This window comes from Pseudorca crassidens, chromosome 8, assembly GCF_039906515.1.
Source record: "Pseudorca crassidens isolate mPseCra1 chromosome 8, mPseCra1.hap1, whole genome shotgun sequence".
Taxonomy (NCBI): Eukaryota; Metazoa; Chordata; class Mammalia; order Artiodactyla; family Delphinidae; genus Pseudorca; species Pseudorca crassidens.
The window spans coordinates 16126095-16147993 of NC_090303.1; the positions used below are offsets into that span (position 1 = coordinate 16126095).

General features: G+C 41.6%; 1 protein-coding gene across 1 annotated transcript in view; it reads left to right on the plus strand.

The window, feature by feature from the left end:
* The window catches only part of LOC137228853 (amphiphysin), a 191215-nt gene that overhangs the window by 112571 nt on the left and 56745 nt on the right, over positions 1-21899 (plus strand). The window contains exons 5-10 of the mRNA XM_067745878.1: positions 492-587; positions 8895-9002; positions 10932-11017; positions 17423-17498; positions 18139-18221; positions 20948-21086. Coding sequence (XP_067601979.1) covers positions 492-587; positions 8895-9002; positions 10932-11017; positions 17423-17498; positions 18139-18221; positions 20948-21086 — 588 coding nt within the window. The remainder of the gene's footprint in view (positions 1-491; positions 588-8894; positions 9003-10931; positions 11018-17422; positions 17499-18138; positions 18222-20947; positions 21087-21899) is intronic.

A 21899-nucleotide genomic window follows, 5' to 3' on the forward strand; every position in this document is an offset into this window, starting at 1 on the left:
AACAGTAATATCTAATACTCATTGTGTTCATGACAATTGATATTCCATAAATGGTAGGGCCCTTCCCAGTATGACTAAATTTTCTGCTGTCCGTGTGGAGGCTTCAGCTGCGGTTTGTTGTTTGTCTGGAGTGGTTTCTAATTTCATGGATTGCTTCAGAAGCAAACTGTCTTGGTGGAATTCTTCACAGACTCCTAGCCCCAAAGTCCATTTATAGGAATCGGGGGACCTTTTGAAGTTCCTACATTCTTTAGTAATTCGGAATCAGAAACACATTTTTAAATGAGCTGAGCCCTTAGGTAGCCTATGTTATAAATTAGAACTGGTAGCCAAATTACTGTATTCTTAAATAATCCACACTTTTCTAGCATTTACTAGCCAGGGAAGTAGAACTTATTTAATTTTATAGTTTCAGCTTTTTTAGAAGTTGGTGAAAGTTATCCAATTAAAATAATTCTGCAGTTGTCTCTTTATTTCTCTTTTTCTCTCAGAAATGTGATGTGCTGTGGGAAGACTTCCATCAAAAACTAGTGGATGGGTCCTTGCTGACACTGGACACCTATCTGGGCCAATTTCCTGACATAAAGGTATTTTATTCTGTGTCTATAAAGGGAAGAATTGAATGGTCCCATGTTCTTATTAAAACATGGGCAAGAGATAAGTAGAATTAAAAGTCCTCAAGCTGACATCAAAAACAGTTGGTAACTTTTCATTTATTTAAGCATGAGATTTTTATCCTGTTCCTAACAGTTTAAAATGAAATATAGTTCCAGAAATCACATTTCCTCCTTTAATGAACTGCTTCAGCTTTTATTTCTCTACAGAAGTCTTTTTAATCCTATAGATATAAAATCATAAATCAGAGATACCAAAAAATTCCAGTCTTCTTTATGTTCAAACCTTTTGGTAATATGGCATTTGGCAAAAATTTCCGTTAGAATAAACAAAGGTCATGAGGAAAGGAGAAACTTCATTGCACATGTGAGAGCAAAATCTGATCTTTTCCTTACTGTTTATTTTGTGTATGTTCATAGTACACCTGCATATTTTTTCTCTCCTTGAAATTTTCAGGTTCACATTGAATTCTTAAGATGTAAGCATTTCAAATACATTTGCATCTGGATCTAAAAATATCTTGTCTAAAACATTTGTCTTATTCGACACTTGGATTCATTGAAAGGAAAATATACAAGTGAAGGATTGAATATCACAGATTTGAAATTGACTCTTAAGGTATAGATGGTCTTTAAACCATCAGGGCTGTATATAGCAAATGGTAGCATTAATAGATCTGCTCCCTAGTTGTTCTCCCAGCTCAAAGAGGACTGCTAGGTAAGACAGCCATGTGCTGCCCTTCCTGTAGAGCAAGGAGGCCATGAACCAGTGTCCACGGGCATTTTCAGTATCTTGCTAGGTGACCTCTGATGTGAAGTTCCATTTTTACCTGGCCTTCTTTATAGCCATTGCCAGACACCAGGAAACTATCTGCAATAATGTGCACCGCCCTTGGCCATGAAACATAGTGAAGCTTCTTGGCCAAAACTATACTCCTATCAATGACGTTAGTTTCCTCAGTCCCACACAGAATGCCTAACGCTAGATGGCCAACACCTGAAGTGTGTTTTGGGACACCAGAGGCACCAGACAAAAACCTAAGTGGATCAGACTGGACATACTAGCCTTGTTGGCAAGATGTCCCAGAGAACAAATCCAAATGATGAATTCTAGGTGATGTTATCATAATAGGCAGCAGAATGCTTTACCGGGTCATTGTATAGCTCCATCTTAATTTGGAAAGGTATTAAGTCAGTTTTAAAAATTTTCTGAGAAATTAAAACAATTTTTTAAAAAGTTAAAATTCTGTACACAGGTAATGTGTTTTGAGGTATCTTCAGATAATTTGATAGGCATTGACATTTTGCCTTGGAATTTGCAGCATTTGTGGAGCAAACAGTCTCAGAATTATTATCACGCTTTAGAATACTGTTTATTGCATGGTACTTCAGTCTCCATAAAAATCAATTCCTAATAAATTACGTAAAAGAAACGTTTGTCTTCCTACTTGAAAATTTCAAAGAACGTCGCAACTTGTCTAAATTAGTCATATAATATTTGATAGTACAACTTCGATAAGCAAATAAAGGCTGTGATTGACTACAGAAGAATACATTTGAAAAGTTGTTGAGCTTCAGGAACAAAAACTTAGTATCACCAAAAATGTGTGAAGGATCTGTTTGTTATCTGTTATTTGTTATGATACTGCCCAGCAATAGCTATTTGGAAATTGACCATTCTCTCTAGGAGCGTAAAATTTCAGAAGACATACAGAAGTACCTTTGTTGAAACAGAGAGATTAAAATAAACTCATGATGGATTATGTTGGTTAGTCTTTTCAGTTTGTTGAAACACTCAGTGGAACTTTTATTCTATTTTTTAATTAATTAAATTTTGGCTGCATTGGGTCTGCGTTGCTGAGTGCGGGCTTCTCGTTGCAGTAGCTTCTCTTTGTTGCGGAGCACAGGCTCTAGGCACATGGGCTTCAGTAGTTGTGGCAGATGGGCTTAGTAGTTGTTGTGAAAGGGCTTAGCTGCTCCGCGGCATATGGGATCTTCCCGGACCAGGGCTCGAACCCGTGCCCCCTGCATTGGCAGGTGGATTCTTAACCATTGCGCCACCAGGGAAGTCCTTTTATTCTGTTTAAGCAGTTCTTTTCCTGTGGTCCATGGTGTCCGTGGTTGAGGTCACACACAATGATGATCCTCCAGTTACTGAAACATCTTACATGAGAGATTTGGAATCTTGTTATCTAGCTGGATTCCCTGAAGATAAATGAAATATGGTTTTACCTGCATCGTGGAAAGAGCCTACATAATCTCTCTCTCTGTTTCTCTGAAGTCACATTTCGAATATTAGAGCATACACATAGGGTTTCAACCAAGATAGACAATTGTGAAACCATTTCATATGGTGAACAGTGAAGGAAATAGCAGTGTTTAACTTGGAAAGGAAACAGCCTGAGGTTGGAGAGCAGTTGGGATAGCTGTTTCTAATAGTTGAAAGACTTCTTCTGTGAACATACACAGATGTTGTGCCTTTTACTCAATGGACGGAAGTTAGACGTGGATACAGACTCTGTCACTTCATAAAGTGAGTGCTGAGAGATTATGTAGTGAATGGGTTATTGATGAAAAGGAGGATTAATGATTAAAAATACAGTGGAGCATTTTCAAAGCCTGGAACACAGTTGACTTCCTTAACTCATTCACATCAACAGGGTGTGCATGGTGAGGCAAATTTCCAAATATTTACTGCAGCCCATCAGCAAGGGCTATGCAGTACCATTCATGAGGGAATGGTGTTTGACTTTTCCAGCTGTGATTGGCAGGGCACCTGGTGTTACAGTTTTTGTTGTGCAGCGCTGATATCTAAAATCAATGTTGGAATAAGAGCCAGCTTGTCCCCAACCTGCACAGGCTTACAGCTGTTAGCAGTTATTGTAAAATGAAGTTTAGATTTTATCTTAGCAGCTGTGCATGAGCCATTAAGCATATATTTACAGCGGTGGGCCAAAATGAATTCCACATTGGGGTTATTGTTGAAATTTTTAAAAAATTTAGTAAATTATTTTCTTTACTGCATACGGTCAATGAATAGTGGGGAATCTGAAGAACTTTTAATTGAACCATTTAATTGAGACTTCCCTTGTGGTCCAGTGGTAAAGAATCCACCTCCCAATGCAGGGAACCCAAGTTCAATCCCTGGTCAGGGAACTAAGATCCCACAGCTCCAGAGCCACGTGCCCGAGCACCACAACTAGAGAGAGAAAACCCACACGCCACAACTAGAGAGAAGCCCAAGCTCTACAACCAAGACCCAACACAGCCAAAAATAATAAAAATAAATAAATAACTAAAATAAGTAAATATTTAAAAGCCATTTAATTAAACGATTTACGATTAAGCTAGTAAATTTATTTAATAAAATTTACTATTGGATGATTAAATAAGAAGTGTATCATTTTCCATGTGAAAGCTATAGGGTATTAACTCTACCCTTTCTTAGGAGATGTGGTTCTTTTTTCAGGTTTCCCAAATATCAGGTAGGTAAGGCAATAAGATTGATAATGTTTTGCCAACACAAAAATATATGCATCAAAATAAGTGATGGCCTTCAAAATGTCACTTCTACCATGGTAAGCTGTACTCCGTAATTAACTTGTCAGTTACACAAGAAAATGACTCACATTATTTACTTCACTTCTTGTTTTTGAACAAAAAATAAGATGATCCAGTGCACTGTTCCCAGGCTTGGAAGTAATTGAATTTTGCCTCTTTTCGAAAATCAAGTTTATCTTCAAAGCATCAAGATTTGCTTTTTAGGAAGATACTAAAGGACAACCTCCCCACCCCCGACCAAGTCCACAAAGCAGAGCTTTGTAAAAGTTTCCACAAAGTTACACAAGGCCACTACCTCAAGGGGCGGTGCTCCTTGGAAGGTAACAGATGTCTGCTGAAAGTAATGAGCTTTGTCACCTTGTTAGCACCTTTCTCTCTACCCTGCTGGGCTAATTCATCATATATTTTGAGTGAACGTGGTATGTCAGCCATCCTTCCACTGACGCCAGTCGGAAGTGGTCGGTGCAGAGGATAAAGTGAAAGGGATTGGAAGCAGCTAAATGAGTGTAACTGCCCCGCCCTACCTGTCATCACCCCTGAAGGGGGTGTAGAGGAGTAGCACAGAGTGACAGATGGTAGCTGGATGACAGAGTCTGTCAGAGACACCTGGGAAGTGCTAGAAAGAGTACTAACCAAGCATCAGGGGCAGGGACTGAGTGAGACAGGTGAGGGCACGAGGGTTCAAAGTCCTACGTGGACTGCTGACCCTGCACTAACATTACCCCAAGAGTGAGAGCCTCCTTAAACATTGTGCCCTAGGTGTCTCACTGGAGTCACCCTACTCTTGGCACTGGTCCCGGGGCTGATACCTAACTCATCTTTCGCCACAGACTTTCTGAGTAATTCTGGACAAGTTAGAGGTTAATCTCATGCAACTTCAAATTCCCTACCTGTAAAATGGGAAAATCCCTGAAACACCCATACTGGGCATTGCTGTGAGGACCCAGAGGACTATGTTTTGTAAACGATAAACATTTATATTATTGTTGTTTTTCTTCTTCCTACCCTATGAAATTTAAAGTTTTTTAAGGATCCTCTTCTGCAGTTCTCAGTATTAGACTAGCTGGGCACAACTAGACCCCTGGGGACTTTTTTAAAAAGGACAGATGCCCGGACTTTGCCTCAGACTAACTAAATCAGAATCTCTTAGTCTGGGGCTCAGGAATCAGTATATTTTACACTACTTGCTTATTAGTTGTTCCTCTTTAACTTAATTTTTAGTGGTTGCCCTACAGTTTGCAGTGTACATCTTTAACTTGTCTAACTTCAGGTAACGTTGCAGCACTTTATGTACAGTCTAAGAACCTTATAGCAGTGTATTTCCAGCTCCTCCCTCCATTCCCTGTGCTCTTATTGTCATATATTTTCCCTATACATAGGTTATAAAGCCCACGATCTATTGTTTCTGCTTTTCTCTAGTTCAGTGAACTTTTCAAGCAATTCAAAGTAAAAAACCAAAATCTTGTCTATTTCCCTTAATTTTTACCATTTCTGGTACTCATTTCTTTGTACAGCTCCTGTTGGTATTAAAATTCGTATATGGCAATGAGTTCCCCCAGCTTTTGTTTGTCTTTTAAAAAACGTGTATTTCACCTTTACTTTTGGAAGGTATTTTCACTGGGAATAGAATTCTGAAAATCTCTCTTGATTTTTTATTTTTCAGTGCTTAAGGGATGCTACTCCATTGTATTCTGGCCTGCACAGTTTCTGAAGACTGTGCAATTCTTACCTTTGTACTTATTTTTTTTCTTTATTTTTGATTTGAAGCAGTTTGGTTTTGGTGTAGCTGTCTGTGTCTTGTTTGGTATTTATCCCTCTTGGGATTCTATGAAGGTCTTGGATGTGTACTTTGATGTCTTCCTTATTTTACAAAATTCCCAGCCATTATCACTTCAAATATTTCTCTGCCTCTCCCTCTCCTCTCTTTGAGACTCCAGTTGCACGATGTTAGACTGTTTGATATTGTATTGGTCTTGTATGCTTGATTCTGTTTTTTTTTTTAAACTTTTGCTCACTTTGTGGCAGTTTCTTTAGTGATTTTTAAAAATTAATTAATTTTTAGTTTTGGCTTCATTGGGTCTTCATTGCTGGGCGTGGGCTTTCTCTACTTGCGGCGAGCGGGGCTACTCTTCGTTGTGGTGTGTGGGCTTCTCATTGCGGTCACTTCTCTTGTTGTGGAGCACAGGCTCTAGGTGTGCAGGCTTCAGTAGTAGTGGCACGCAGCATCAGTAGTTGTGGCTCGCGGGCTCTAGAGCGCAGGCTCAGTAGTTGTGGCACACGGGCTTAGTTGCTTCACGGCATGTGGGATCCTCCCGGACCAGGGCTCGAACACGTGTCCCCTGCATTGGCAGGAGGATTCTTAACCACTGTGCCACCAGGGAAGTCCCTCTCTTTGTGTTTTAATGAGAAAATTTTCTCTTCATTTCATTTATCTTGAACTGTACTGTTTCTTTCCTCAGCTGTTTTAAGTCTAATGAAGAAATTTCTCCTCTGATAAATTTTATTATTTCCATTTGATTTCCATTTAGCTGAATTTCCATGTATCTGTTGACATTCCCTATCTGTTTATGTATTTTGTCTACCTTTTCCAGCTAGATACTTTAACATATTAGTCATAGTTACTTTAAAATTACTGACTGGGGACTTCTGGCGGTCCAGTGGTTAAGACTCTGTACTTCCACTGCAGGGGGCACAGGTTCAATCCCTGGTTGGGGAGCTAAGATCCCGCATGCTGCATGGGTGCAGCCCCCCCCCCAAAAAAATACTAAGACTTCCAACATTTGGGTCATGTCTGGTTCTGTTGCTTGCTCTCTTTTCTCATGGGCCATTTTTCTTTTTTTTAAGGTGTGTGTTTCAGAATTTTTGATTGAATGCCAGACATCGTGTATAGAATAGTGAAGACTGGAGTACTGTTTATGCCTGGAAATGGGCGTGCCTTTTTGTCAAGCCAGTAGTGGGACAGTTCAAATTACTCTGCTTGCACCTTGAGCTGGACTTGTGTTTTGTTGTTGCTGTTGTTACTTTCGGTGCACTGTTGCTTTCAAATTCCTCTAGAATTGGGCTGCTAATACCTTGCACGTATAGTCTAACATCTATAAAATTTTCAGGCTCTTGGGTTGAAGTCTAGTTTTTGCCTCTACTTTGACCCACATTGGTTGGGCCCTTGGATGCCAGAGAGTTTTTCTCCGTGTTCCTGCCTCCCTCAGATTTCAGGTGCCCTTGTGTGCCAGTGTTTCAGAGGGAGTCTCTCTCCATACACTTGGCCTTTCTCCAGTGGTAGGCAGCTGTTTCTTGTTATTCAGTGCTGGGCTTGGAGTTGAGGCAAGGCTGTTTTATGTTATACTTTCCTGGCCTGTCTCAGGCAAAGTCGGCCTCGTATCTGTGGTTGAGCTTGAACAGGAGTTTTCTGACCCTGCCAAAGTGGGATCAGACCTCTTCTTGTTATAGGAATCAGGTCTTGGGCCCAAGAGGGTTTTATGTCCCTCCCCTATGGGTTGAGATTTTTTCTCCCACTCTTCTGTGTGTTACAGTTATTTGTGAATATATCTAGGGGCCCAAGGGATTCCTGTCCATCACTGGGGCCAGATTGATTTTGCTTCTACCTTTCCCCCAGAATCAGTGGATCTCTGCCTGGTGTCTATGGACCAGAGGATCTGTTGTTTCTTCCTCAAGTGGCTTAAGGCTTTTGCTTTGTAAAGGGAAAAATGTCCAAGGGAATGGGCAGAGCTTTGTCTTTCTACCCCCATAGCCATCAGAGATCATCTCATTCTCACTTGCACTGCAAGGAAGTGTCTTGTCCCCAGTCTTTCTCATAGCATACAGTGGAGGCCCAAGGAAAGAGCTTGCCCATAAGTGCAACTTCCCTTTGTGTCTTGGACACCCAGCTATCCCAAACTGACACGTTAGCCCACAAGAGACCTTAAACAATGTGTTAAAATTTTAGCTGACTACTTCTTGTCCACCTGTATGGTGGCCACAGCTTTTACCTGCCAAAGGTGAAAGAGTTGGTATGTCTCGTCTCTCCTTGAAGAGACTCATCCCTCTTTGGAATTGAGATTCCTTTATTGCCATATGACTTCATGTGTGTGACACAATCAAGACAATTTATGCTTTTATAAATTATCCAGATTTTTTTCTTGCTAGTGTGACCGTAACATTGTTTGCAGCTCTCTATATCCTAACTGGAAACAGAAGTCTCTAGAAATCAATATATTTTAAAATCTCCTCAGATGATTTGAATGAACAAAAGGGTTGACAAACACTTCTAGGCAGAAGGGTTTCTTAGGAAGTAAATCTGATTTATAGAACTGCTGTTAGTGTGAGTGCTATGAGAATTATAAAACCAAATCCTAATATAGTCTTGTACTATCTTCAGAATGGAACATTTAAAGATCTAGAATAGAGACTAACAGAGAGTATAGGTTTAGGTGCTTCCCTCAACCAGTTCTGGAATTTCTCTGGTCTTTGCAAATTCTGCCTTCACCTCCTTACGATTGTCCTAATTATTTTCAGAAGGGAGGCCTTTACCTAATGGTTTTCACACAAAGGAGCGGAGGCTGTAGTCTGTTTTCCAGGGATCATTTGTCTAGTGAAATTCTGGTTCACCTCGATCTCCGGTCAAGGTCCCCAGCTACTGCGGACAAGGAAGGCATTTCGGCAGTCAAGAAGAGAGTCTGGGACCGCGTCTCTTTCTTAGCGCATATGTTTCCCTGTTGGCAGAACCGCATCGCAAAGCGCAGCAGGAAGCTGGTGGACTACGACAGTGCCCGCCACCACCTGGAGGCTTTGCAGAGTTCCAAGAGGAAGGACGAGAGTCGCATCTCTAAGGTAGGGGCCGATCCCACTGTTGTCACCACTCTCCATGTTCTGTGACCTATCGCAACTTTGCTTTTGAAAATGAAATCTTCCCTTTCTCATGGAGATGGGAATCAGGACAGAATTGAAACTGAAGCACGGTGCTTGTGGGCTGCTGTTCATAATTTTCAAGTAACATTAAGGGTTTTCAGGTCACAGTAGAGTTCACATGGGTGACACTGACTCACATTTTCATCATCATAAACGTTCGCCCCCAACAGTACTGCCTGATCAAAGAAAGTAACGTGTCCTTACATTCTTTCTGTGGTCGTGCTCCATACTTGATGCCAGAAAGCAGATTCAACTAGGAAATCGAGTGTGAAATTCTCAGACATAAATTGTGCTTGAGTGTACAGATGTGTACTACAATTGCATGACGTTCTTTTTCTTTTAGAAAACCCATTTCCGGAGTGTTTACCATGTATGTCAGTCATCGGCTGACAGCTCATGGGAGACGCCTGCTGACTTCTCACTTGGCCTCCAGTCTTGCCTTCCCCCATCTGCACACACACAGCTGCCTGGATGGCCTTTCTGCAGCACATATCTAGATAGAGTTTCTCCACTGCTTAAGTCTTTTAACGGCTCCCATTGCCTGTAGAAAAAAAATTCTAGATTCCTTACCATGGCCCATGCGACCTTCGCAACTTGGTTCTGACTCACCTCTCCGTCCTTGTCAACTTTCAAGTCTTCTTTCCCCTCCTTTCCTCCCTCTACACACGTCCTAAGCTGGAGCCTCTGTGACCTACAATACCAGCTGCTGAGCGGCCGTGATAAGAGCTGCCCTTCACGCGAGGCCCCTGAGGTGCCAGGCACCATGTTCAACACTTCATTTACATCCTCTTTCTTCAATACTCACAACACCTGTGAGGTGGGCATTGCTATGTGCATTTTACGGATTTGAGGTGCACAGAGGTGGAGCAGTCTGATAAGTCCACGTGGTTAGTGAGCTCGCATCCCCAGTCCAGCAACCCCACCTTTTATGTATTGCAGTCCATTCTCCATCCCCTTTGTTAGCAAACATTTGCTCATTCTTCAAGATTTGATATCAAGTTAAAACATCACCTGCCCTATGGAACCTTCTCGATTCCCTGCACCATCTTCCTTAATAGCATGCTCCGTAACAGCTTATAAGCCCTTTCTTGTAGTGTAATTACTTAGACTTCCCACTAGACAGGGAATTTCTTGGAGAAGCATCCGTGTCCAGCATCTCGAGCAGAGCGGTGTATGTGACAGGCTGTTAATGCATTTTTGTAGCGTGAATGACTCTGTAAGAGATGCAAGAGCAACCATTGTAATGAATCACGTTTTCCTTTTGAAATAAGATTCAGTATTTCACTTTTTTTTAAATTAATTAATTAATTTATTTTTGGCTGCATTGGGTCTTCGTTGCTGCACGCGGGCTTTCTCTAGTTGCGGCGAGCAGGGGCTACTCTTTGCTGCAGTGCGTGAGCTTCTCATTGTGGTGGCTTCTCTTGTTGCAGAGCACGGACTTGGGCACTCAGGCTTCAGTAGCTGTGGCACGTGGGCTCAGTAGTTGTGGATCGTGGGCTCTAGAGCACAGGCTCAGTAGTTGTGGCTCGCGGGCTCTACAGCGCAGGCTCAGTAGTTGTGGCGCATGGGCTTAGTTGCTCCGCAGCATGTGGGATCTTCCCGGGCCAGGAATCAAACCCGTGTCCTCTACATTGGCAGGTGGATTCTTTACCACTGCGCCACCAGGGAAGTCCCCAGTATTTCACTTTTATTGAAAAAAATCTTGTGGATTTTTACCAGATTCTCTGCTTCCCAAAATGTTTCCGGGATGCCATAAAGCTATTCCTATTTTATATTAAGCGATGTTGTGTCTAGAAATGGCTGTGTCTATGTGATATTTTTTAGTGTAAACATGTTATGTGTCACTTCTAGGCAGAAGAGGAATTTCAGAAAGCACAGAAAGTGTTTGAAGAGTTTAACGTTGACTTACAAGAAGAGTTACCATCATTATGGTCAAGGTAAAGATGTTTCTGTACAGGTTGTAGAAGTTCACGAACAGAAAATATTCCTTATCTTGTCTTATTCCGTGTGATGCTTCCGCACTGTGCAATAGAAGTGTTCAGTAATCTGTAATTTCCAATATGGTAGCTACTTGCCACACGTGGCTAGCTGTTGAGCACTTGGAATATGGCTAGTGTGACCGGGGAACTGAATTTTAAATTAAAATGATTTCTCTTTAACCCTTTTAAATTTAAGTAACCTGATGTAGCCAGCAGCTGCTCCATTGGATGGCACAGTCTTAGACCTTGGTATATTTCTCAGGTGGAGACCCAAATCTCAGCTAAGAAGCATTAGGAGAACTGCCCTTAACCTTGAAATTTACAAGGATACTCTTTTAGCTTTTGGAAGAACTTCCTTTATTCCAATAGCTCATCTAGTCTTCAGTCTTTGATACGAAGCCTCTGCTTTCAGCCCTTACCTGTTAACCCGAACTTCATTCCTATTTTAGATGTTAACCATTCTTCTCATTTATAGGTATTCTGCATTTCTCATGCCATTAAGTGCAGTTTTCCCCACTCAGTGGTTGAACAAGAAGCTGTTGGGTGAAGTGGGGCCTTATATCTCTCAATTCCCATCAGCACCCCCATGCTACCACCCTGAATAAACAGAATTGTGCTTGTCATTGCAACACTGCTTTAAGTCAAATCCTAAATCTTGGCGAGGATATGGAGAAAAGGGAACCCTCGTACACTGTTGGTGAGACTGTAAATTGGCGTGGCCACTATGGAAAACAGTATGCAGGTTCCTCAGAAAACTAAAAATAGAATTACCATATGATCCAGCAATCCTACTCCTGGGCATATATCCGAAAAAGATGAAAACTCTAATTGAAAAAGATACATGCGCCCCTCTATTCATAACAGCACTACTCACAATAGCCAAAACATGGAAGCAACCTAAATGTCCATTGACAGATGAATGAATAAAGAAGATATGGTACGTATATACAATGGAATACTACTCAGCCATAAAAAAGAACAAAATAATGCCGTTTGTGGCAACATGGATGCAGCTAGACATGATCATAAGTGAGGTTAAGTCAGAAAGAGAAAGACAAATACCATATGATATTACTTATATGTGGAATCTAAAATATGGCACAAATGAACCTATCTATGACACAGAAACAGACTTATAGGCAGAGTATTATTCTTCCATTGTAGGGGGCTCTGGGGGAAACAGTGACCAGCTCCCGGGGGGACAGGCTTCCCTCAGGGCAGTGCTGAGGAGCGAGCATCCTGGCTGGCAAGCTGGGACTGCGGTAAGCTGAGCTTTTAATCCTTTCCACCATTTCCGAGAACAAAGAAACATCTTAATAAAGAAATTAAGTTGGCCTTGACAGCTGACCAGGAGGGACCTGAGAAGGCCTCAGACAAGTCCTTTGGGGAAATGGTAATGTCTCAGAGTCTCTTGTTTATGAAGAACTTGTGAAATGAAACCTCCCAAGAAGATGATATCAGAATTCAGAGCCTGGTACTCTTTGTGGGTGTATATCTTACTGCTGGTGACGCTAGTGTTTTAGAAGCCAAGGTTATAGTCAGAATGTGCCCTTCCAGTGGAATGAGTGCCACATTTGTTCATTCATTGGTTTGTTCATTTGCTTATTCATTCATTCATTTATTCATGGACTTTCTTTTTTTTGTGTGTGTGTGTGTGTGTGTTCCCGGGCCTCTCACTGCTGTGGCCTCTCCCGTTGCGGAGCACAGGCTCCGGACGCGCAGGCTCAGTGACCATGGCTCACGGGCCCAGCCGCTCCGCGGCATGTGGGATCTTCCCAGACCGGGGCACGAACCCGTGTCCCCTGCATCGGCAGGCAGACTCTCAACCACCGCGCCACCAGGGAAGCCCTATTCATGGACTATTTACTGCATGCCTGTTCTGTCCTGTTCTGCTATATTAGGTGCTGGGCCTATACTCACGAACTAGACCAAGGCAGTGCCTACTTTGAAAGAATCTCTGATTTCATAAATTGGAGAGAATCACTATATGATAAGTTGCATTAAAAATATTGAACTTTTTTCTCAATTGAATACATCTAGTTGATTTAATTTCTCAGTTCTAAAAGGAAACAATAAACGTATTAGAAAATTGTGGATGTTTGTTTAGTCATTCTAAATAAGGTATTTCTTTCTAGTGCCAGTTATTTCTCTAAATAATCATTGCTATAAAAAAGATATGCTGTGTATCAGGAAACAGAATTTAAAGATAGAAGAAAGGGGATTCTTGTTTTTGCTCAATGTATTCAAAGTTCAATATGTTTAATAGAAAATTCCTTATAAATAAATAACAATAAAACAACACCAAGAAATAAGCAAACTAGGAATAGATGACTCACAAAAGGAGAAATTCAAATGGGCGATAAATAAATGAACAGAAAAATGTTAACTCACCTTTCATTAAAGGAACATACATAATTAAATAGTTGGTGAGATGCTAACTCTCATCATATTTACAAAGGTTTTGTGTGAAGTCACATTCAAAGTTGAGGGAACAGAAGGGGGAGCAGGTCAGCAGTGCCCATCGAAGCTTCTGTTTTCTGTGCCTTTCACCCAGCATTTACAGTCAAGAAGCTTACTCAAAGGAACTAGTAAAGCTGGACCCAGAGTTCAAGTCATAGGTCTTCATTAGGGTTTTGTTTATTATAGTGAAAAATCGATGCAAAGAAAACGATACCCACCATCAACTTCAACTTCATCCCACTCCCCCATCTCTATTTAAATCTGACCCTTCTTCAGGGCAGCCTCTTTGTCGTCTCAAGCAGATGTTTGCAGCTGGCACAGGGCTCATCACTCTCCTCTCCTCTTGGTTCCTTCAGCTGTTTCTGGCGTATCTGCTAATTTTTGCTATTTAACCACGTATGGCCTTTTGTGGTACCTTTAACACTCGCACTCTGTTCTGAAATCTGCTTCTTTCTCTCACCAGTATGAATGGAGCATATGTTCATCAGTCAGCCCTCACGTGCCCCTCCAACTGGACTGTTAGTGTCTAGAGCCACCTTAGCCCACCACCAGGTGTGCAGCCAGAGTTAGATAGTCTCTTTGTCTAGTAATTGAATGAGGAACTACTGTCTGCATGATTGGGGTCCTAGGCTGCCAGTTCAAGTGCCCCAGGAAGACTCCTTTGCAAACCATGCAAGAGCTGGGTCCCTCTGCACGATGTTGTCAGGACACGTGCAGTCTCTCCTCTCCCATCCATCCTCTGCCTTAGTTAGCTTCCTCAAATACAGGTCCAAGTCCTCTCCTTCCCCCAGGTCCAACAGGGCCATGGGTTGTAAGTAACTGTTGCCTGCGAATAAATGCGTGCTTCCTGGTCTGGAAGGTCCTCTGTCTCCCCAGGCTGTCACCTCCCAGGCTTCTGATCTGACCCTCTGCGTACTAACTATTTCCCAAACACACTGTGCCAGGATTTTCTTTATTAATGTGTGTGTGTGTATACAGACATATACATGATTATGTATATTACAGTTGACTCTTGAACAACGCAGGGTTGCTGACCCCCATATGGTCTAAAATCCGAGTACTGCTAGCTCTGCCTCAAAAACAAAAGAATTGATAAATGACTCCTCCAAGGGCAGGAAACTGAAACAGTTCAGCTAGAATCAGAACTCAAACCCTAGTTCTTTTGACTCCACATATTATGATCTCTTATTGAACACAAGCTTTTCCCTACAGTTAGTTCATTTAAAGATATGTCAAATGAAAATACAGGTACTATCTTTATTGAAAAACATCCATGTGTAAGTGGATCTGCACAGTTCAAACCTGTGTTGTTCAAGGGTCAACTGTACTTTAAATCAATGAAAAGAAAAAGGTGAATTCAGGACCACATGATCACTGTAGATAAAGAATATTAAGATTGAGCGAAACATTCATGTGTCTTTCTCTGTCTGGCTTATTTCACTTAGCATAATACCCTCAAGGTCTATACGTCTTGTCACAAATGGCAGGATTTCCTTCCTTCTCATGGCTGAATAATATTTCATTGTGTCTATATATCACATCTTCTTTAACCACTCATCAGTTGATGGACACTCGGATTGTTTCTATATCTTGGCTATTGTGAATAACGCTGCAATGAACATGGAAGTGTGATACCTCTTTGAGATTCTGTCTCCATTCCCTCATGTATATATATATCCAGAAGTGGAATTGCTGGATCGTATGATAGTTCTATTTTTAATTTTTTGAGGAATCTCCATACTGTTTCCCATAGCAGCTGCACCAATTTACATTCCCACCAACAGTGCACAAGGGCTCCGTTTTCTCCACATCCTTGCCAACATTTGTTTTCTCTAGTCATTCTGATGATACCCATTCTGATAGGTGTGAGGTTATACTGCATGGTATCGCTTATATGTGGTGTCTTTTTTTTAAAAAGACAAACTCATAGCAACAGTGTAGAAAAGTGCTTGCCAGGTGCTGGTGGTGGGGGAAGTAGGGAGAGGTTGGTAAAAGGTACAAACTTTCAGCTCTAATGAATAAGGACTGAGGACCTAACGTAAAATATGGTGACTGTAGTTGATAACACTGTGTTATATAATTGAAATTTGCTAATAGAACTTAAATGTTCTACAAGAAAAAGATAAATATGTGAGGTGCTGGGTGTGTTCATTAACTAGTTGGGGGAATCCTTTCACAGTGTATATATCAAGTCACCATCATGTCGCTTTAAATATCGTACAATTTTATTTGTCGATTAAGTCCTTAATGAAGCTGGAAAAAAGGATGAAGAAAACCCAAATAAACTAATCTTATAAAGAAAAAAAAAGATTAAGTGAAACATGGTAGGAATCTAAGGTACAGGTTAAGCCATAGGAGAAGTAAGTCTTATTGGTAGAATGGATTTTAGCACTCAACTACTGTTTCATTTCCGAACCTCTAAATTGAACTTCCAGCTTTTATTTTATTAAAATTCCAAACCATGTAATTCATGAGAAAGCATGGAAATAACATTCACGCTTCAGCAGAATTTCTTGGCAAACATGCCATGCTTTTCTATTGAGTTTTCCTCCTTTTGCAACCAAATACTGGTTCTCTACTTGTTAACTGCATGGCCTGGGACAGTAAAACTCTTGTGCCTCAGTTTTTTTGGATATAAAATGAGCATCACTGCCTAGGGGGTTGTTATGAGGGTTAAGTGAGGGAATATAAGAAAGTGCTTAGATGACTCTCCCTTTTATTGGCTTTAATGATGATGCAACATTCATCCACCTCTACTGTTTGGAATTTGACTCACCACAAGGCACAGCTAAGCCGCTAGAAGCCCCCTTTTCTCTACCCTTTCAACTCTTTGTTTAACTAAAAGGGGTGCCTACTGTGTATGGGCACATTCTTATTCCCCAGTAAGTATTCTTATTATAAACTCCCTGAATATATGTTTACTCCATATATTAGACCTATTTAGTATTTCTGGTCCTTTCTTGCTCTTGATTGGCATTTGGAATCTAATTAACCAATCAGGATTCTGGGATGATTTTTGAGAATGTCACTGAAAAAAGAACATGAATTAAATCAAAGTAGTGATTTACTCAGATGGAGTCAGAAGGACTGAATTAAATATAGTGTCCAAAGAGCCCTCATTTAGAGCAGAGGGAGCTTATACTGGGGATACTGGGCTGAATCCACTGGGCTGACTGGTGTGCTTACTATTAGGGACCTAAACATGAAGACTGAGGGGACCTTGCTCATTTCACAGAAGCCCCCCCACCATGACTTTACTTCACAAATGTGTTTGAGGTATTGCGAATGAATAGCTTGTGTTTTTAATTTGTTCAATGAAAGTACACTCTCACTTCCGCTGAAAAATTGTAATTAATTTGTAGGTTTTTTTATTTCTCTCTATCAAACAAATTTCAGAATCCAAATATATGATACCAAAACTAGACCATTTATATTTTGTAAAAATTAATAAACTTCTCTATCTGAAAACTTTTACAAGATACAAATCTAAACTACAAATGCTTAGGGCAGTGGTTCCAAAAGTGTTATCTCTGAGCCAGCAGCATCAGTATTACCTAGAGCTTGTTAGAAATTCAAATTCTTAGTCCCCACCTCAGACCTGCTGAATCAGAAACAAACCTCCAAGTGACCCTGGTGCACATTGAAGTGTGAGAACCATTTGTTGGGGTTATTACCGACACTCTAGGAAAGGTTGTGCTGTATACCAAAAGAAGCTATTTTTTTTCATTAACAAATCAGGAAAGGTTGGGCCTACTCTGGGTTAGGCATTTTTATTTAATCCAACGTTATTCAAAATTTCGTAAAGAAAATCTGTCTTTAATATATGTCATTGCCATTGAAAATACAGTTTTGCTGACCGGTCTTTCCCATCTCTTCTTTCCTCTTTGTATCTCTACATGGTAGACGAGTTGGATTTTATGTCAATACTTTCAAAAATGTCTCTAGCCTAGAGGCCAAGTTTCATAAGGAAATTGCGGTGGTGAGTAATGAAGATTGTTTTTCCTTATGGAATATAAAGTAAATGAATGTTTGTTCTGGAAGCAGATGAAATGGCACAGCATTATGCAAAGAATTCACTCTCTTTCGTGTTTCTTTTAATAGTGTGTCATGACCCTCAATAATATTTCTACATTTTTTTTGTAGTGACCACATGGTTCTGTATAGCTGGTAAAGATTTTAGTTTGTGCTTTCATGAATCCCTGCCTGCTTGGTACAGTCTTACAGTCTTTTTTTTTTCTTTCAGTCAGTTTTTAAAGTTGGATTTCCAAGTCTTTAGGCTCAGGAGAAATTGGTTTCCAGATATTCACATAGTCAGCAGCTCTGTCATCGACTAATATTTTCTTAGTTCAGCAGGGAGGTTGTATGACTTTATCTCTAATGGAATCAATGTAAACAATAAGTTTTCCTGCTCTGGTTTGCATATATATTTGTTTATTTGTGTTTGTGGCCTGACAGTTTTGACATGAATTTTAAGTTGAACCCTGTTCAGAGGTTAACTTATCCTGGGACCATCCGTACTATCATAAGATTCTTAGTTTTTCAATAAACAATTCCTTTCTGGGGTCAGTAGCCTGCATTTGCACTAGAATGACTTACAGCGGTGACCTCTGTCCCCTTAGCTTTGCCACAAACTATATGAAGTGATGACGAAATTGGGTGACCAGCACGCTGACAAGGCCTTCACCATTCAAGGAGCTCCCAGGTAGGCCATGTTCATCAGAGCCAAGTTCATGTCTGTACACCCTGAAAGCAGGGATTGTTGCAAATTCTGCAGTCTGTATCAGCCTATGGTCTTTTACTCATCCTCCAACGATCTAAAACCAAGGAGCCCTTCCATCTGGAGGCTGACGCCAGCCTTAGTTCTGTGCTTTTATGTTGACTTTTAGCCTTCAGATGAATCTCCATGGACTTTTGTCATTGTCACGATAGAGTTGATATCTACCTCTCTCTGCTTTCCAGCAGTGGTGTCAGCTTTTTACATATAATTTCTTTTTTTTAAATAAATTTATTTATTTTTATTTATTTATTTTTGGCTGTGTTGGGTCTTCGTTGCTGTGCACCGGCTTTTCTCTAGTTGCGGCAAGCGGGGAGCTACTCTTTGTTGCAGTGTGCGGGCTTCTCATTGCGGTGGCTTCTCTTGTTGTGGAGCATGGGCTCTAGGCGCGCGGGCTTCAGTAGTTGTGGCACGTGGGCTCAGTAGTTGTGGCTCCCGGGCTCTAGAGCTCAGGGTCAGTAGTTGTGGCGCACGGGCTTAGTTGCTCCGCAGCATGTGGGATCTTCCCGGAGCAGGGCTTGAACCCGTGTCCCCTGCATTGATAGGCGGATTCTTAACCGCTGCGCCACCAGGGACGTCCCTTACATATAATTTCTAGTTGTGCACTTGTTACTTTAGTTGGAGAAGAAGGGAATTCCCCAAACTCACAACGGTTAGTCCTGATACTTATTATTGGTGCTTATACCTTTAATGAATCCATTTTGGGAAAGGAGAAAGGAAGTAGGTGAGACCTCATCTTACCTCCAAACTTGACCTTGCAAGCACTGCGTTGTTTTGTTGAACGTTGGTTTGGTTTTATTTTGAGTACGCCAGTCAGTTATACCAAAGCCTCAGTGATCCGTAAGTAAATGGTCTACGCTGCCAGGGTTTGGATTCACAGCAGCCTTCTCCTGTGATTTGGGAATCCCTTTTATCCATCCTTCTCAGACATTATGTACTCAAGTAGTGTAGGCTAGTGAGGCTTGGGTTGGAAGTCAGAAGGCTCGGCTTTCAAGTTTCTGACTCTGCAGTTAAGTTGCTGTGCCTTCCTTGAGTAGGTTCAATAACCTCTCTTGTTTAAGAGCTCTTTTTTAATCAACAGAAATAAAAATGTGCTATTGAACTAAACAGCTTCTAAGGTAATATGCAGTCCTGACATTCTGTACTTACGATCTTAACATCAGTCGATGTATATATGATACACTTGCATTTATAAAAACACACATACTCTTAACACAGGCACCACCACTTCCATATATCCACCTCCGTATATCAGTGTTTGGAACTCCCCGGAAATAGGTAATTTTCTTAGTTGATGCCCCTTGGTTTAGCTGTACTTGTAGTCCCTACTCTGGCTGCTATTCTAAGTGAGCATTAAGTATATTTTCTTTGTCTAAGAGAAAGAATGTTGCCTAAAAGAATACAGGAAAGGGATAGAGCTGCTGTTTCCAATACAATTATTTCAATATGAGGTTAGAAACCAAGAAAGAATTGTAATAAGAGTATCACAGTGACATTTGGGTGATTTAGAGATGCAGTGCATGGGAAAAGGTTGTTCCCTTACACGGAGAGGAAAGGGACAAAGGCATCTGGAAGTTGCAATGTTGCTGAATCAGATACAATGAAGAAAAAGCGGGGCCACGACCACTTGACAAACGTTCTTCATTTTTTTCCATGTTCCTCCGCAGAACAAGGTGGTGAGTGAGCTCAGCGGGGTCTCCATTTGGCATAGCTTTGGGGGCTGTGCTTCCCAGCAGAGGCCATGATTGCTGGCACGGCCCCAATCATGCATGCGTCCACGTCTTGTCCACGGGACCTATTCCCTCAGCCCCTTGAATACGTAGACCCTGCTGCTGTGTACGTGCTCATTTATTTGGGGGTGTAGACCTTGTTCCCTCAATCTGTAGCGTTTAGAAATTCTTACAGAGTAGGATGGATCCCGAGTCGTGTCTTAGCCGTTGCATTTGGGCTGACGACAGGCATCTGGGCTGGTGCCAGGAATGTAGTGGGCTCTCAGGAAACAGTACAGACTCTCATCTATCACATAATATGTTTGCAGTTTCAGGCTGTCTGAGTTGAGTCACTGTGCCATAAGGTGTAGAAAGAGAAATAATGAATTAATTTCTAAATGTCATCAGAAAGCACTCCTACAAAATCTTAATGAGCGCTATCCTTTTTTTAATACCCCGTGAATCATTTGGGGGGTAGGTTTTGCTATAGATTATGCCATAGCAAGATTCTCTTAAAAATCAAAAGTAAAATTAGTTCAATTAATTCAGCTTATGTTTGGAAGATCCTTGCAGAGTCTGTCTGGCCCAGTGGAAAGAACAGGGGTTCGCATTACCAAGGCCAGAATTCAGGTCCACTAAATTGCCCAGTGACTGCAGGGATCTTTATCCTCTCCGTGCCCTACTTTACTGACCTGTAAAGTGGGGACAGTCGTGCCTGGGTCTTGTGATGATTAGAGATAATATATGAACGGGACCTGGCACACAGTGGACAATACATAGTACCAGTTACCGCATCACTGTCGCTAATAAGCAGAATTAACAGGAAGAGGGAGTAGATAACCAGCAGTACCTGGAGTGCCTCAGTTTTTCTGTGGGAAGGAGGGCCCCTGAGAAATAAGTACTGTTCCTTAGAAGGAGCCCTGCTTACCCTCTGTGTTCATCCAGCGACTCGGGTCCTCTCCGTATTGCAAAGACGCCATCGCCGCCCGAGGAACCTTCACCCATCCCGAGCCCGACAGCTAGTCCAAATCACACGCTGGCACCTGCGTCGCCTGCACCAGCCCGGCCTCGGTCACCCTCGCAGGTAGGAAGAGATCACGTGTATAATATTAGGGGGACTGGGAAAACTGGTGCTCAGTTGACCACACCTGGGGTAATTCTATGGGGCGGGGACATTGACAAGAGTTTCCAGTCAGGCAGGTTTTGAGGTGGGAGCCTTGGGCATTGTGACCGTCACCAAGGAATCAGCTTCCTTCTCTTACTTGGATTTTTATGTTTCCTCACATACCCTCTGCTTGAGTGTGTTGACACGTCTTTCCACAATCTCAGCTTCCTCAGGCTCGCATGCTCTCCTTTTCTCAGAGTCCTGTCCTTTAAGGTTCTGTTAAATCCTACCTTTTCCAGGAAGCCTCCCTCCTGTTAGTGCTTTAGGTAACATCTGGAGCAAGAAAGGCCACGACGTGTATGTCATTTCACGTTTTTTGCATCACCCGCGGTATATTGCGCGTGCGCTCAACAAAAATGATGGAACAAGTGTTTGAAAGAAGCAGAAAGGGCCAAGCAAAGATAAATACAGGGAGAAGTGGCCACCCTTATCTTCCCTGCTTTTGGCAAAAATGAAATTCCTATGGGGAAACTTGAAGTCTCCAATCCAGTTCAAGCTTTCTTGTGTATGGTTGAAACTAAGGAACGTTGTACGAAGATACGAATCATGGATAGATCTCTAAAACGCTTATTTTCCAAAATACTGGAGTGCCGAGTGAGATGTAGGCTGCTTATGGTGGTCTCACTAACTCCAGTGAAAAGCTTGCTGGATGTTAGTTCTAGAATGCTAAGGCACTGTTGAAGTGAGAAATCATTTTCAGTTGACTTCAGAGAAGGAACTGCCTTAGTTTAA